At 47.1% G+C, this 17,599-nt stretch overlaps 1 protein-coding gene across 5 annotated transcripts in view; it reads right to left on the bottom strand.

Moving 5' to 3' along the window:
* Window positions 1–17,599, bottom strand: part of PLA2G6 (phospholipase A2 group VI) — a 56,160-nt gene that overhangs the window by 22,474 nt on the left and 16,087 nt on the right. For all 5 annotated transcript variants that reach the window (XM_037160276.2, XM_037160279.2, XM_053661770.1 and 2 more), the window contains exons 4-5: window positions 3,155–3,370; window positions 1,946–2,129 (exon numbers count right to left, since the gene is read on the bottom strand). In XM_037160276.2, coding sequence (XP_037016171.2) covers window positions 1,946–2,129; window positions 3,155–3,370 — 400 coding nt within the window. The remainder of the gene's footprint in view (window positions 1–1,945; window positions 2,130–3,154; window positions 3,371–17,599) is intronic.

Genomic DNA, 17,599 nt, shown 5'->3' with positions numbered 1-17,599 from the left:
TAAAACCACTGATTGAAAACACTTGTGGGGGTTGAGGTGCCAGGAGAGACTCCCAGCCTCGCAGGAGAGTTTATTGGAGAGACCCACAGGGTCCTAGAATGTACACAAGCCCAGCCATGCGGGAACCAACACCAGAATTGCCCAATTTGCTTGTGGGAAGGAGAAGGGACTGAAATCCGAGAGAGAGCAAAGCAAGCGCCATCGTTCCCTCTCAGACCCCGCCCCCACATACGGCATCACCCCAGTGACTGGCTTGTCCTGCCCTGGTGAACACCTAAGGCTCCATACCTCATACGTAAACAGGTACGAACAGACCAAAAAAAAAAGGCTCAAAGAAAAGAACAGATCAAAGCCTCAGGGCCAAAACTTTTAAGTGACCAAGAGATAGCCAAAGCACTGGTGATCAGGATGCTCACAGAACTGGTTGAAATTGGTCGCAAATTAGAGGAACAAATGAAGGCTACACTAAGTGAAATGAAGGAAAATGCACAGGGAACCATAGTGATAGGAAGAAAACTAGGACTCAAATCAATGGAGTGGACCAGAAGGAAGAAAGAAACAACCAAACGGAAAAGAATGAAAAAACAAGAATTCAAAAATATGAGGAGAGACTTAGGAACCTCCAGGACATCTTTAAATGTTCCAACATCCGAATTATAGGGGTACCAGAAGGGGAAGAGGAACAGCCTCAAGTGGAAAACTTACATGAACAAATAATAAAGGAGAACTTCCCCAATCTGGCAAAGGCGATAGATGTCTAGAAAGTCCAGGAAGCTCAGAGAGTCCCAAAGAAGTTGGACCCAAGGAGGAACACACCAAGGCACATCATAATTACATTAGCTAAGATTAAAATGAAGGAGAATCCTAGAAGCAGCAAGAGATAAGGGGACAGTCACCAACAAAGGAGTTCCCATCAGACTTCCTGCTGATTTCTCAAAAGAGACCTTACAGGCAAGAAGAGGCTGGAAAGAAGTATTCCAAGTCATGAAATGCAAGGACCTACATCCAAGATTGATCTATCCAGTAAAGCTTTCATTTAGAATGGAAGGGCAGATAAAGTGCTTTTCAGATAAGGTCAAGTTCAAGGAGTTCATCATCACCAAGCCCTTATTATATGCAATGTTAAAGGGACTTATCTAAGAAAAAGAAGATAAAAAACATGAACAGTAAAAAGACAATAAACTCAAAGTTATTAACAACCACACCTAAAACAAAAACAAAAGCAAACTAAGCAAACAACTAGAACAGGAACAGAACCACAGAAATGGAGATCACATGGAGGGTTAGCAACAGGAGAATGGGAGGAGGAGAGAGGGGGAAAAGGTACAGAGAATAAATAACATAGATGGGAGGTAGAAAATAGACAGGGGGAGGGCAAGAATAGTGTGGGAAATGTAGATGCTAAAGAACTTGTGACACATGGACATGAACTAAAGCGGGGGAATGTGGGTGGGAGGGGGTGTGCAGGGAGGAGGGGAATGAAGGGGGGGAATGGGACAACTGTAATAGCATAATCGATAAAATATATTTTTAAAAAGTTTGACTTTTATTTTGCTGCCCAGTGAGTCAAAGACTGGATGGGGTGCCTCTGGCACAAACACCCAGAGGAGCCAGGTGGCGTCGTGTTGTTGGTGTCCCTGTAAGGAGTTAAGCTCGACCCTCTCAACCATGAACACCCCCACTCAGGGGTCCGACTCATGCCAGGTGCTGAGGAAGAGCTGAACTAAACTCACTGGCTGGACTGGGCCTTTCCCCGGTTGAGAGAGCAAACATGCCTCCTTGACCAGCGTGGGGCAGGAGGAGCGGGGCAGGGCAGCATCCTCCACAGAGGAGCTCAGGCCTTAAGGACCAAGGAGGGACAGTGAGAAGCCGAGAGTGTCATCTGATCCCAAAGACGGCAGTGGGCACAGAGAGGTGTCACTGGGCCCTGTCCCGCCCCGCTCACCTGCAGCACCTGGGAGCTGTCGCCCTGCACAGCGTAATGGAAGGCGGTCTCCCCGTTGTTGTCCGTGACGTCCATCTGGGCCCGGCAGTGCTGCACCAGCTCCACCAGGATCTCCGAGTCGCCCTTGCGGCAGGCCAGGTGCAGGGGCGTGCAGCCCTCCTCATTCTCCCTGCTGTTGGCACAGCTGTGGGGGCGGGGGCCAGGAGGGTGAGTGGACGTGGCACAAGGTGGGCAGAGCACTGAGAAACCTGAGTGAGTGCAGGAGAGGGACGTGGGCTGGGAGTTCAAGGGCGCTCGTGCCACACTCACACAGGCTGGCTCACACTTAGGGCTGAGTCGCAACGTATCTGTGTCTTGTGTGACTCGAACCTGCTTTTCTTCGTTCTGGGGGCACACCTGCAGGGGGATGTGCCCCAGGGCCACACCAGCCTGGGTGGGCAGTGGACCGGCACAGAAAGGGTCACAGAAAACCGAAATCTCACTGACGCTGCGCAATTCACTTCACCTTTCTGGGCTTCAGTGACTTTATCTACTGAAAAATGAAAACAGTCCCTGTCACGCCTGCCCTGGGAATGGACAGACTGTTCGGACAAAACACCAGGACGTCTGAGAACAGGCCCCTCAGCTGAAAAGGGCAGCCGGGAGTCTGCAGTGCTGGGCCTGGGAGTTGAACAGAGCGTCTGGGAGGAGCATTGAAGGAGGCGTGGCCACCCTGGGACAGGACTGTGACCGGCAGGGAGCTTCACCAGGGCGCCCACCGCTCCAGCGCTGGCTGAGTGGACGTCTGAGAGCACGTGTCCTGGGTCCCAGAGGGGCACCCAGACCTTTGGAAGGGGACCCCAAGGACCTGAAGCCTCTACGGCTGCTGAGGCTGAGCGACCTGGCAAAAGTCACAGGGCCTCTCACTGGGATGCAGTACTTTGTGGGGGTGCTGGGAGGATTCAAGTTCATGGTGTGTGTCAAACAGCTACCGTGGGTCTAGCGCCTGGCAGGGACTCCAGCAAGGTTTTCCCTTTGACTTTAGTCAGCATCCCCCCTGACGGTCAACATCAGAGTCCGGAGGCAGTGCTGCCCCTCTGTAAGTCAAACCTTTGAGTTCACGGAGGGGAACAGAGGCAGGACAGAGAGACTCCCTAAGCCCCCACCCTGCCGCACACACTGTCCCAAGGGTCCTGTCCCCCTGCCCCACCAGGCGAGGTCCCCGCCCACCTGATGATGCGGCTGTGGTGGAAGCACTCTCGGATGCCCAGCTCCACCGCCAAGTGGGCCACTGACCAGCTGGGGTGGCTGCGGATGAGGTCGGTCAGCTGCTGCAGGACCTCCACCTGCAGGACGTGGACGGAGCTCTCGTAGAAGGGCGGCAGCTGGGCCGAAAACTGCTGGAAGTACGCGAGGGCGTCGGCCTCCGCCTCCAGCTGGAAGAGTCTGAGGACCCAGGAAGGGGGGGGACAGGAATGAGCCGCGAGGGACATCAGCCCAGCCTCTGCTGGTGTCAGCAGCTTCCGTCGGACGCCGCTCCCCCACCACACACACATGCACCCCTAAGGGGGTTGGGACTTTCTTTTTGTTTGAAAAGATTCCCTTTTTTAAAGTTATATGGCATCATGCGGTGCTTTTAGATTTCATTTCCCCCAGGCCGGGCCGTGTCCACCTCCCAACCTGTCACAGCTGCGAGCCCGGCCTCTGTCCCAGCCCATCCCACGTGGAAGGAAGGAAGGTGTTGTTCAACCTAAACGTCCAGCAAAACAGAGTATTATATACATTGTGGTGCATCTGTGGTGGAATATTATGCAACCACAAAAGTGAGATATTAAAAAATCAAGCAGCCCTGACTGGCGTGGCTCAGTTGGTAGGGCAAACTGTCTTGCAAAGTGAAAGGTCCCCGGTTCGATTCCTGGTCAGGGCACATGCCTGGGGCTGTGCGTTTGGTCCCCAGTCGGGGTGCATGTGAGAGGCACCGATTGACAGTTCTCTCTCACATCAACATTTCCTTCCCGCTTTCTCTCTCCCCGTTCCCCTCTCTAAAAATAGATACATTTAAAAATTTTTAAAGAAGAAATTTAGTTTAATTTAAAAATAGAATACAAATTTTGTATGATACATGATCTAAACTGTATTTTTAAAGAAGACTGAAAAGAAATTTGTGAACATGTGTGTAGTAGCGTAATAATTGAGATGTTCTTCTCTATCCATTTCTGTGGTTTTTCCTACGAGGAGTTCATATTATTTCTATAGTCAGGAAAAGACGTTTTGCTCACTTGCAAGGCAGCGCTGGAGCCCAGGGCCCGCGGGGGGCAGGGGGGGGCCTGCTGTGCAAAGGTGGGACGGCTCTGCCCCCCCAGCCCCCCCCAAAAACAGCAGCCCACACCACCTGTCCCGCCCGCCTGCCCGCCAGAGGTGCTGCGAGGGTCAGATGGCAACATAAAAGAACTTTAAAAACCAAAAAAAAATCACATGTTGGGTGACAGCCAAAGTCCTTCCTGCCCAGGGCTTTCAGTATGCTGGCCCTCTCCCCCGACCTCCGCAAACCCCGCAAACCCCGCAGCCAGCCAGTGGGACCCAGTGGCCAGGGGTACTGGCTGGACAGGGCCAGCCGGCGCTTCCCCAGAGGGAGCAATTGCGTAGCAAATGTCCGCTGAGAGCCTGCCCTGTGCACGACCCTGTCTACACGGAAGGCGGGTAAATGAGCAAAGCAGACAGTGTGCCCGGCCCTCCGGGAGCCCATGTTCTGGTGGAGGTCAGCAAAATGCACAAGAGAAAAAATCAAAATGAGGAAGTTGGCGAAACACTATCCAGCAAGAAGTGGGACAGAAAAACAAAGTAGGAAAGAGGGCCACTCCTCACTTTCCTCTGCTGGATTCTGCTCCATCTCACCAACCTCTCCACGACGAATGTTGCAGTGACGTCAGAGAGAATGGCGGCTCTGGCATCGCTGAGGAATGCGAGACCTTGAGAAGGGCACTTCTGATGGAGTGTGGGAACCAGAGTCTGATTAGAATGGGTTTCAGAAAGAAGGGGATGTGAGAAACTGGAGACAGCAAATAGAGACCAGGCGGAGTTTTCTATAGAGGGGCAAATAAAGGCAGCTAGTGGGGAACGTGTGATCTGGCTTTCAAAGGCTGATGGGATGACCCAAAAGGAAATGGGGTCCCTCTGAGGACTTCCACTTCCATTAATGGCAGACTAGGTAATGTGAACCAGGTCACTGGCTAGAGACAACCAGAAGTACTGGACAAAATACAGAAAGCATCTGTGTGTGCCGCTGGGTACCTGGCCAGATGGTGATGAACGGCCAGGCTGGAAGGGATTATGGGAACGCAGGAAGTGAGCCTGACGTTTAGGCTGCTGTTCCCCGAGAGGCTGGAGGGACACGCAGCAGCATGAACAACCTCGCAGGTTCCGGGGGCGGGGACTGGAGGCCAGGGGTCTGCAAGGAGAGAGCCCTGATGACCGCCCCTCCTGTGGGCAGGGGTCCCGAAAGTCTTCAGGCTAGGAATTAAGGGTGGGCCACCAGTAAACAAACCCTCACGAGGGCTGTCACTCAGCCTCCAATAATCTCACTTCCAGAAACTAGACTGAGGTTATCCCAAGTGAGTCTGCTCCCCGGTACCTGGAGAAGCAAACACAATGGTGGAAGCATCGAACTGGGCTTCAAATGATTTCTGCAAGCACCGTCTCAAACCCGAAGTCCGGCACAGAATCACAACGCGCCAGGCCCACGAGCAGCTGCGCCAGGATAAAGGAGAACCAACAGAAACAGGCCCGTAAGGGAGCGACTGCAAGTATTAAAGTTATCTGATACAGCCCTGGCTGGTGTAGCTCAGTGGATTGAGCACGGGCCTGTGAAGCAAAGGGTCGCCGGTTCGATTCCCAGTCAGGGTACATGCCTGGGTTGCAGGCCAGGTCCCCAGTAGGGGACACATGGGAGGCAACCACGTGATGTCTCTCTCCCACTCTTTCTCCTTCCCTTCCCCTCTAAAGATAAATAAATAATAAAATATCTAAATAAATAAATAAATAAATAAATAAAGGAACAAAATATAAAAAGTAAATAAAGTTACCTGACACAGACTTCAAAGTAACTGCAATGGTATTCAAGAGGATAAAATAGAAGATTTGCAATTTTGACAAAGAACTTTAAGTTATAAAAAAAAATAAGTGAAAATTACAGAATTAAAAAATACAATTGTCAAAATGAAGAAAATGGCTAGGTATGATAGCAAATTAGGCAATGCTGAAGAGTGAACAGGAAACAGGTAAAAATATAGTAAACAGGATGAAGCATGAAGAGGCAGAGGCCGGGAAAACACAGGAAAGTGGATAAAAGACATAGACTATATACTGAAAAGATCTAATATACATATAAGTACAGACACAAAAACAACAGGAAAAGGATTGGACAGAAGCCGTATGTGAAGAGTTAATAACTGTGAACTTTCCAACACTGATGAAAAACATTGATTTAAAATAACTTCTGAGGCCTCCTCCACCAAAAAGAAGAGAAAAAGAGGAGGAGGAGGAAAGAAATCCACACGTAAGGCCCTTGCAGAGGGTCTAAGACATGGCCCAGAACTCCCGGACACCCGTCCTGTCAGGTGGGGGGAATGTACAGCCCCCTTCGCTCTTTACTCTGGCTCTGTAGCTGCTTCCCAAATGAACAAGACAGAAGTGATGCTGTTCCAGTTTCTGGATCAAGACTTTAAGGGACCGGAAGCTTCCAACTTTTCTTCTCTTGGGACCCAGCCATCGTGCCACAGGGAAGCTGAAGCCCCCATGCAAATGGCCATTGGTCCTGGACCTCTGGCCCTGGATAAACTCCCGGCCAAGAGCCAGCACCAACTTGCCAGGTGTGAGTGAGTCACTGAAGAGTGGATCTTGCAGTCAAGCCACACCAGCTAATGCCGCCTGGAACAGCACTGAGCCGTGCCCACTGAGCTTCACGCAAACCACAGACCTGTGAGCTATGTAACTGATACGGTTCTCAGCCACCAAGCTCGGGGGTAGTTTGCTGCACAGCACTGACAAAGAGGGACACACACTGGGGGACATATAATAACAGCAGGAACTGACACATGCGCCCTACTGCAGCTGCCGGGAACAAAATCCAAAGAGAAAATATTAACAATAGCAGAGGGGAAAGGTAACCTTCAAAGGACAACCATGTACACTGACAGCTGGCTTGTCAACAACAGAAGCCAGAGATGCTGGACTCACGTCCTTAAAGAGCTAAATAAATAAATAAGTAAATACCAAAGAGAATTCTATACCCAGCAAAAAAAAAAGCCCCGCGAGTATGAAGCTGAAATGAAAACATTTCACTGGTCAAAGAGAGAGAGACAGGGAGACTGGCCGTCACCAGCAGACCCAAACAAAAGGAAACACAGAAGTATTTCCATCAAGTAGGAGGGACCTAGTCCCAGATGGATGAGCAAAGATAACGATGCAGGGAAAACATGAAGTACCATGAACACGGTGAATATGTAGACAAATCTATGCTGACAAATGAACACTGACAGTGTGATGTCTTCTTGAGCTTCAAATAAAAGTATTAATAAAGAACAGTAAGCCCTGGCTGGTGTAGCTCAGTGGATTGAGCACGGGCCTGCGAACCAGAATATCATGGTTCGATTCCCAGTCAGGGCACATGCCTGGGTTGCAGGCCAGTTCCCAGCAGGGGACACACGAGAGGCAACCGTTCATTGATATTTCTCTCCCTCTCTCCTTCCCTTCCCCTCTAAAAATAAATAAATAAAATCTTAAAAAAAAAACAACAAAACAGTACACAGCACAGAAGCCTGGAGGGCACAAATGCAGTTAGAGGGTTCTAAGGCCTGTTTATGGTTCTGGAAGATTGGAGAGTACCACTTGTACTTCAGCAAGGCCAAGGCCGTGCATTTCGATCTCTAGAGTTCTGTCGAGAGCTGCAGAGGGTTTCAGATTGTGCCCTAGTTGCGAACGGACGAGCCAGCCGACACGGTTTCATGGATGCTGGCAGGAGACACAAGATTCCTGGACCAGAGACAAACGGCGACTTATGACTCACGGCAACAGCAGCGGCCAGAGTGTCGGCCTCCGTGCCAATTCCCTGGGATCCAGTTCCCACAGGGTGACATGAAGGGGTCAGGTGACACCCGCTCATGTTGCATTAGAAGCGAGAAACCCTGAGTGCAGGGAACTGGAATCTTTTATTATCGTCAATAAGCAAATCTGTTTAAGTTCCCCATTGGAGGAAGACACAGGGGAGTAAGCAGACCCACCACCTGCTCTGGAGACCCCACCTCCATCTTCTGAAACTGTTCACATGCAAGCATCCTTGTACAGAGAGCCTGGGGCAAAGGTAGTGGGCGTCTGCCAGCAAGACCCACAGAGCACTGTCCCCCAACAGGTACCACTAAAAGATGCTGACAGAGCACAATTTCCAAGCTAACACAGAGGGAAAAGGAAACAATAAGAAAACACTCCGCTGTGAATTGCAAAAGCATTACGGTAAGTGGGAAAAAAAGTTATACTCCTGAGACCACATTATGATCGACTGTGGTGACAGTAAATCCATAGTGACAGGAAGAAGATCAGCATTTGCCAGGGACCGTGGTCGGTACAGGGGACGCGTCACTGGGAAGAAGCAGGAAAGGCACTTGGGGAACAGAGATGCTCCGTGTCGCGACTGTGGGGACGGTGACAGGAGTGTGCGCTCATGGATGGTGCGCTTCAAGTCGGCAACTGCGGGTTTCTGTACATTGCATCTCAGTGAACTTAATTAAAGAAAACAAAAGTAAATAAAAAGACAAAAAAGAAAGGAATAAAGAAAGTAAAATAGGAGGAACAAAAAAAACAGTAAGATGCTAGATTTAAACTCGAATATATCAGAATTACATTAAGTGTAAATAGACCAAATGTTCCAAATAAGTACAACAGACAGTGTTAGTAGAAAAAACTACATATCTTTCCAAGATTAAAAACAAAAGGAAATGCACTATATAAATACTAACCAAAAGAAAGCCTGTGAAGTTGTATGAATATTAGACAAAGTAAGGTTCAAGGTAAAAAGCATTATTGGAAATGAAGAAATAGTTCATAATAGTAACTGTTTCAATTCACTAGAGAAATCTGACAATTATAAATTAACATGTACCTAATAATAAAACTCCAAAATACAGTTAAACTTGACAGAATTAAGAGAACCAGATAAATCCACAGTCACACTGAGATAGTTTATTGTCCTCTACTACTTACTTAAAACAACAGACAAAAAAAGCTCTATTGGATGTGGAACAATTAGTAAACTTCACCTACAGAAACTAAAAAAAAACCCCACACTATTCTGGGACTTCCGGGCCAAGATGGAGGCGTAGGTAGACACACTGTGCCTCCTCAACCAACCAAAAGAAGGACATCACCAAATTTAAAAACAAAAACAGGCAGAACTGCCAGAAAACTGAACTGTATGGAAGTCCAACCAAGGAATCACAGACACATTCATGAAGACCAGTGGGAGGGGCGGAGACGGGCGCCTGGGGTGGTCAGGACTCACAGCAAGGTTTTAGCTGGAGGACCAGGGCGGGCAAGGCGCTAGCTGGCCAGTGGGCGGCCCCACATTTGCGTTTGGAGAAACCGGTAGCACCTGAGGAGTGGGACGGACCGCACAGCCCAGGGCCCCAGTGTGGGGAAATAAAGCCTCAAAAATCTCTGACTGAAAACACCTGTAGGGGTTGAGGTGTCGGGAGAAACTCCCAGCCTCACAGGAGAGTTCGCTGGAGGGACCCACAGGGTCCTAGAATGGACACAAGCCCACCCACCCAGGAACCAGCACCAGAAGGGCCCACGTTGCCTGTGGGGAGCTGAGAAAGTGACTGAAAGCCACTGAGAACGGACCAAGCAGTGTTGTTCCCTCTTGGACCCGTCCCCACACACAGCGTCACAACGCAGTGACGTGTTGCCCTACTCTGGTATATGCCTAAGGCTCCGCCCCTTACTACATAGCAGTCTTGCAGAGACAAAAAAAAAGGGGGGGGGGCCCAAATGAAAAAACAGAACAAAGCTCCAGAAAAAAAATACAACTAAGCAATGAAGAGATAGCTAACCTATCAGATGCACAGTCCAAAACACTGGTGATCAGGATGCTCACAGAACTAGTTGAGTTTGGTAGCAAATTAGATGAAAAAAATCAAGGCTACACTAAGTGAAATGAGGGAAAATGTACAGGGAACCAACAGTGACAGGAAGGAAACCGGGACTCAAATCAATGGTTTGGACCAGAAGGAAGAAAGAAACATTCAACCAGAACAGATTGGAGAAACAAGAATTCAAAAATATGAGAAGAGGCTTAGGAATCTCTGGAACAACTTTAAACGTTCCAACATCTGAGTCACAGGGGTGCCAGAAGGAGAAGAAGAAGAGCAAGAAATTGAAAACTTATTTGAAAAGATAATGAAGGAGAACTTCCCAATCTGGCAAAGAAAATAGACTTACAGGAAGTCCAGGAAGCTCAGAGAGTCCCAAAGAAGTTGGGCCCAAGGAGGAACACACCAAGGCACATCATAATTACATTACTCAAGATTAAAATGAAGGAGAGCATTCTAGAAGCAGCAAGAGATATGGGGACAGTCACCTACAAAGGAGTTCCCATCAGGCTTTCAGCTGATTTCTCAAAAGAAACCTTACAGGCAAGAAGGGGCTGGAAAGAAGTATTCCAAGTCATGAAATGCAAGGACCTACATCCAAGATTGCTTTATCCAGCAAAGCTATCGTTTAGAATGGAAGGTCAGATAAAGTGCTTCTCAGATAAGGTCAAGTGAAAGGAGTTCACCATCACCAAGCCCTTATTATATGAAATGTTAAAGGGACTTATCTAAGAAAAAGAAAATAAAAATATGAATAGTAAAATGACAACAAACACAACTATCAACAACTACCTAAAACAAAACAAAAACTAAAACAAATAGAACAGGAACAGAATCACAGAAATGGAGATCACATGGAGGGTTATCAGTGGGCGGGGGGTGGGGGGGAGAAAAAGAGGGGAAAAGTAGAGGGAATACGAAGCATAAATTGTAGGTACAAAATAGCCAGGAGGAGGTTAGAATAGTATAGGAAATGCAGAAGCCAAAGGGGCTTACATGTACAACCCATGGACATGAACTAAGTGGTAGGAATGCAGGTGGGAGAGGGGTGCAGGGCAAAGGGGGATAAGAGGGAAAAAATGGGACAACTGTAATAGCATAATCAATAAAATATATTAGAAAATACTATTCCCACCAGGTACAGAAAACACATTCTTTTCAAGCACACTCATATAAAATTATAAATATTGGACCTATGCTGGACCATAAAGCAAATCCAGACAAATTTCAAAGACCTGAAAATACATAGACTATGTTCTCCAACTGAAATGCAGTTAAGAAATCAATAACAAAAAGATAACTAAAAAGTTACTGTATGTTTGAAAATTAAGCAAGATACATATAAACTACCTATGATTCAAACAAGCCAAGGTGAAATTTAGGAAACATCCTGACTCAGGGAAAATGTGAGTATTTACATAGCAAACTTGTGGGCCGAACCTCTGTACCCCGGCTGTGACGGAGGAGCTCGTACCAGACTAGCCTCCCAGCTGAAAACAAATACGGAGGCGGAATTCTATTCAAACGACTTTCTGAAGGCACTGGAGAAAACCAAGGCAGGCAGGCACATGGGGCCAGGCCTTTCGAGGAAAGGGAAGCACACGACGTAAGCCTACGTTCTCACACGGGCACTGTGGGGTCTGTGGTGCAGGACGTGAAGGCCAAGAACAGAACTGGAGCCTAGTGCTGTCAGCAGTTCCTACAAGACTGGGCAGAGAGAGGCTGATATTTAGAGTTTCCAGGGTGGCCACCGGAACTTGAAAGGATCACAGCGCAGTGAGCCCCAAATTCTGCATGCAATTTTCTCTCATAAGCTAGGCAGAGCAAGATGTCAAGAAACCAAACAGGCCCTGGCTGATGTGGCTCACTGGATCGAGTGCTGGCCTGCAAACTGAAAGGTTGCCGGTTCCATTCCCAGTCAGGGCACATGCCTGGTTTGCAGGCCAAGTCCCTGGTTGGGGCCGTGCAAGAGGCGACCAATCTATGTATCTCCTGCACGTTGATGTTGCTTTCCCTCTCTTTCTCCCTCCCTTCCGCTCTCTAAAAATAAGTGGCATAGAAAGAAAAAAAGGGAAGGGAAGGGGGAAGGGGGAAGGGGGAGGGGGAGAAATATCAATGTGTGGCTACTTCTCACATGGCCCCCACTGGGGACCTGGCCCACAACCCAGGCATGTGCTCTGACTGGGAATTGAACTGGCAACCCTTTGGTTTGCAGCCTGCGCTCAATCCGCTGAGCTACACCAGCCAGGTGGTTATTTTCTTTTTTTAATTACATTTTATTGATTGTCCCAATTTTCCCCCCTTTACCCCTGTCCACTAAGCACTCCCCACCCCTGCAGGCAATCCCCATATCATTGTTCATGTCCATGGGTCAAGGGTATTAGTTCTTTGGCTAGTCCATTTCCTATGCTGTACTTTACATCCCCATGGCTATTCTGTAACTACCTATTTGTACTTAATTCCCTCACCTCTTCACCCATTCCTCCACACCCCTTCCCATATGACAACCATCAAAACGTTCTCGGTATCCATGATTCTGTCTGTTTTTCTGTTTAGTTTGTTTTTTAGATTCAATTGTTAATAGATATGTATTTTTTTTGCATCTTATTGTTCATAGTTTTGATCTTTTTTTTTTAAGATTTTATTTATTTATCTTTAGAGGGGAAGGGAAGGAGAGAGGGAGAGAAATGTCAATGTATGGTTGCCTTTCATGTGTCCCCTGCTGGAAACTGGCCTGCAGGGAACCGGCCTGCAATACTGGTATGTGTCCTGACTGGGAATCGAACCGCGATTGTCTGGTTTGTAGGCCCGCGCTCAATCCACTGAGCTACACCAGCCAGGTTTGATCTTCTTTTTCTTAAATAAGTCCCTTTAACATTTCATATGATAATGGTTTGGGGATTATGAACTCCTTTAGTTTTTTCTTGTCTGGGGTGCTCTTTATCCTCCCTTTGATTCTAAATGATGGACTTGCTGTTCATGACTCTGAACATTTCTTGCCAATCCCTTCTAACCTGCAAAGTTTTGTTTGAGAAACCAGCTGATGGTCTTATGGGAACTACCCTGTAGGTAACTAACTGCTTTTCTCTTGCTGTTTTTAAGATTCTTTATCTTTAACCTTTGGCATTTTAATTATTATGTGTCTTGGAGTGGGCCTCTTTGCATCCATCTTGTTTGGGACTCTATGAGCTTCCTAGACTTGCATGTCTATTTCCTTCACCAAATTAGTAAAGGTTTTGTTGTTGTTGTTGTTCTTTTTTTCAAATAGATTTCTAATTTCTTGCTCTTTCTCTTCTCCTTCTGGTACTCCTATGATGCAAATGTTGTAATACCTGAGTTGTCCCAGAGGTTGTTTATGCTATCCTCAGGGTTTTTTTTATTCTTTTTTATTCTTGTTCTGATCGGTTGGTTTTTGCTTCCTTGTGTTTCAAACCGTTGATTTGATTCTTGATTTCATCCACTCTACTTTTATTTCCCTGTAAATTATTCTTTATTCAAGTAGGGTGTCCTTCCTTTCTGACTGGATCTTATGCTGTTAAGGTCCTCACTAAGTTCCTTGAGCATCTTTATAACCAGCATTTTGAATTCTGAGTTTAAGAGATTGCTTATCTCCATTTCGTTTGGTTCTTTTTCAGGAGTTTTGATCTGTTCTTTATTTTAGGCCATGCTTCTTTGTCTCATTTTGGCAGCCTCCCTGTGTTTATTTCTATGTATTACGTAGAGATGCTATGACTCGCTATCTTGGTAGCATGGCTTAATGTAGTAGGTGTCCTGTAGGGTCCAGTGGCACAGCCTCCCCTATCATCCAAGCTGGGTACTTGAGAATTGCCCCTTGTGTGGACTGAATACACCCTCCTCTTGTAGTTGAGCCTTAATTGCTGTTGGCAGGTCAATGGGAGGGATTTACCAAGGCTAGTCAGCTGCAAGGACTGGCTGTGACCACTGACAACCAACCTCGTTCCTCCATGGAGGATGAGCTGCACAGGGACAGGGAGGTGGTGCTCCAACATGGTCTGTAGGTGCCCACCGGGTGTGCAGGCCCTGGGGTTTCCCAGGTGTTGCAGGCCCAGGTCAGTCCCCACCTGTGTTCTGCCCAGGGCCACTCTGTATAAGCTATAAAGCAATCTGAGGTGGCTTCTACTTGTGCTGGCCTTGGAGATTCCCAGGCAAAGCCAAGCTGTGAATCTAGGTTGCTGCTAGTGCCGGGCCTAGGACCATTTAGTAAGAGGCACAGGGGTTTGGGGGCTTACTGAAGCCAGCTGTTGCTTGTTTGAGAGGATTTAGGAAGTTGTGAGACATAAGCCAAGACCAGCCGTTCATAGGAAAAGTCATGGTTAACAGTTTGGGTGGGGTGTAGGTTGGGTGGGATGCAGTCTCAGGGGATCTCCAGGGTGGGGGAAACAGTGTTAGACAGGTTGATGGAGTCTCAGAAATGGTACCTGCCTGCTGTTTCTGTGGGGGGTAAGGCTCAGAAAAGGGACAATGGCCTCTGCCCACCTTTCTATCTGGGAGAAAGCTGACTCCCAGCTCCTACCTTGACGTCAGATACTTCAGTTCCTCCCTATTTGCCACTGGTGCCTTTCAAGCCGCTACCCCAGTGCTGGTGCTCAGAGGGAGTGAGTTTCAGTAAGTCCACCTGTGGGTTCTTTAAGGGGAACTGCTTGGGACTCCAGAAGTTTTTTCCATTGACTTATTATGCTTGCAACCATTAGTTATCGGACTTATCTTCCTGGCACTATAACCCTGGGCTGGGGAAGCCTGGTGTAGGGCTGAAACTCGTTCCCAAGATATCCCTCCAAAATTTTTATCCACCACACGAAGGTGTGGGACCAGCCCATTCCATGTCTCTACCCCTCCTACCAGTCTGAATGGATGTGGTTTTAATTCTATAGTTGTCAGACTTCCATTCAACTCGATTTCTGATGGTTCTGAGTGATGGTTGTTCTATATTTTAGTTGTAATTTTGATGTGGTTGTGCGAGGAGGCAAGCTGTGCTTTCCTATGCTGCCATCCTGACCAGGAGCCATGCACACATATTCTCCAGTGTCCAATGGCATGTTGCAAACAATGAATATATTCAATGAGTCTCCTATTGAAAGCCGTGAGATCTTCTGCCAGATCCAGTGAGTTCATGTCAGCCAGCAGCTCTGTGAGGTCCGGTCCATATCACAGCTCCATGGCCCCTGCCCTCTATAATTTTATTTATTTATTTATTTATTTATTTATATATTTTATTGATTATGACATTACAGTTGTCCCATTCCTCCCCTTCAGTCCCCTCTACCCTGCACACCCCCTCCCACCCACATTCCCCACCTTTAGTTCATGTCCATGTGTTATAAATTCTTTAGCTTCTACATTTCCCACACTACTCCTGCCCTTCCCCTGTCTATTTGCTCCCCACCTTCTATGCTACTTATTCTCTGTACCTTCTCCCCCCTTCTCTTCCTCCCACTTCCCTGTTGCTAACCCTCAATGTGATCTCCATTTCTGTGGCTCCACTCCTGATCTAGCTGTCCACTTAGTTTGTTTTTGTTTTAGGTGTGGTTGTTAATAACTGTGAGTTTGCTGTCCTTTCACTGTTCATATTTTTATCTTCTTTTTCTTAGATAAGTCCCTTTAACATTTCATATAATAAGGGCTTGGTGATGATGAACTCCTTGAACTTGATCTTATCTGAAAAGCACTTTATCTGCCCTTCCATTCTAAATGAAAGCTTTGCTGGATAGAGCAATCTTGGATGTAGGTCCTTGCATTTCATGACTTGGAATACTTCTTTCCAGCCCCTTCTTGCCTGTAAGGTTTCTTTTGAGAAATCAGCTGAAAGCCTGATGGGAACTCCTTTGTAGGTGACTGTCCCCATATCTCTTGCTGCTTCTAGAATGCTCTCCTTCATTTTAATCTTGAGTAATGTAATTATGATGTGCCTTGGTGTGTTCCTCCTTGGGCCCAACTTCTTTGGGACTCTCTGAGCTTCCTGGACTTCCTGTAAGTCTATTTTCTTTGCCAGATTGGGAAGTTCTCCTTCATTATCTTTTCAAATAAGTTTTCAATTTCTTGCTCTTCTTCTTCTCCTTCTGGCACCCCTGTGACTCAGATGTTGGAACGTTTAAAGTTGTTCCAGAGATTCCTAAGCCTCTTCTCATATTTTTGAATTCTTGTTTCTCCAATCTGTTCTGGTTGAATGTTTCTTTCTTCCTTCTGGTCCAAACCTTTGATTTGAGTCCCGGTTTCCTTCCTGTCACTGTTGGTTCTCTGTACATTTTCCTTCATTTCACTTAGTGTAGCCTTGATTTTTTTCATCTAATTTGCTACCAAACTCAACTAGTTCTGTGAGCATCCTGATCACCAGTGTTTTGGACTGTGCATCTGATAGGTTGGCTATCTCTTGGTAGCTTAAAAGTTTTGGCTCTGGGACTTTGATTTGTTCTTCTATTTGAGCCATAATGTTTTGGTGAGGTCGCACCTGTTACTTATGAAGGGTAGAGCCTTAGGTGTTTACCAGGGCGGGGCAACCCAGTCACTGGGTTGTGGGTTGTGATGCTGTATGTGAGGGCGGGGTCAGGGAGAGAACACAAGTGCTTGCTCCGCTCTCTCCGATTTCAGTCCCCTTTGCCGCTTCCCACAAGCAAATTGGGCCCTTCTGGTGCTGGTTCCCAGGTGGGTGGGCCTGTATATGTTCTAGGACCCTGCGGGTCTCTCCAGTAAAATCTCCTGTGAGGCTGGGAGTCTCCTGGCACCTCAACCCCCACAAGTGTTTTTAATCAGTGCTTTTAGGCTTTATTTCCCATTGCTGGGGTTGTGGGTTGCTCAGTCTGTCTCGCTGCCCGTTTTTGCCTAGTTTATCTGCTTGTGAATGGGTCTGCTCATTGCCTCCCCGAGCCTGGGGTCTGCTAGCCCCATGCCTCTTGCGCTCCCGGGTCTGGCAGGCACTGCCTTTTCCTGCTGTGACCACTTTCCCCCCGGCTGCCGACTCCGCCCCTCTTAGTGGTCTGGATGAATGGTTATCAGACTTCTGTACAGTTCAATTTTCTGTGTGTTCTGGTTGTGATTTTGTTTCAAAATCTTTGTTGTCCTTAATTTTGGTTGTGCCAGGAGGCACAATGTTTCCACCTGCACCTCCCTCTTGGCCGGAAATCACCCCTGTATAATTTTAAATATACAACATTCAGTATGCACCCAATCATTACCAGCATGCCAAAAACCAGGACCAAGTGACCCAAGAAATCCAAGAGGAATAATCAGACAACTGAAACAAAAACTACAGGTGATCTGGATACTAGAGTTATCGAACAGGAACTTTTAAAAATTTGATTGATGAGTACAAGAAAATAAAAAATAAAATATGTGTAAAAAGTCAATTGAGCATTTTAGAACTAAAAAATACAATAACTGAAATTAAGATTTCAATAGATCAGTCTCATAGCAGACTGGACACAACAGAAATGAATAGTAAATAAGTTGGCATAATATATCCCAACTGAAGGCAAACGAGAAAAAAATGAATAATGCATTTAAAAAAATTAAGACACAT

Source organism: Artibeus jamaicensis, unplaced genomic scaffold (genome assembly GCF_021234435.1).
Source record: "Artibeus jamaicensis isolate MK-2021 breed Jamaican fruit bat unplaced genomic scaffold, CSHL_Jam_final contig_233, whole genome shotgun sequence".
NCBI lineage: Eukaryota > Metazoa > Chordata > Mammalia > Chiroptera > Phyllostomidae > Artibeus > Artibeus jamaicensis.
Note: the sequence above shows the minus strand (reverse complement) of the source record. Positions and strands in the feature narration are given on the sequence as shown.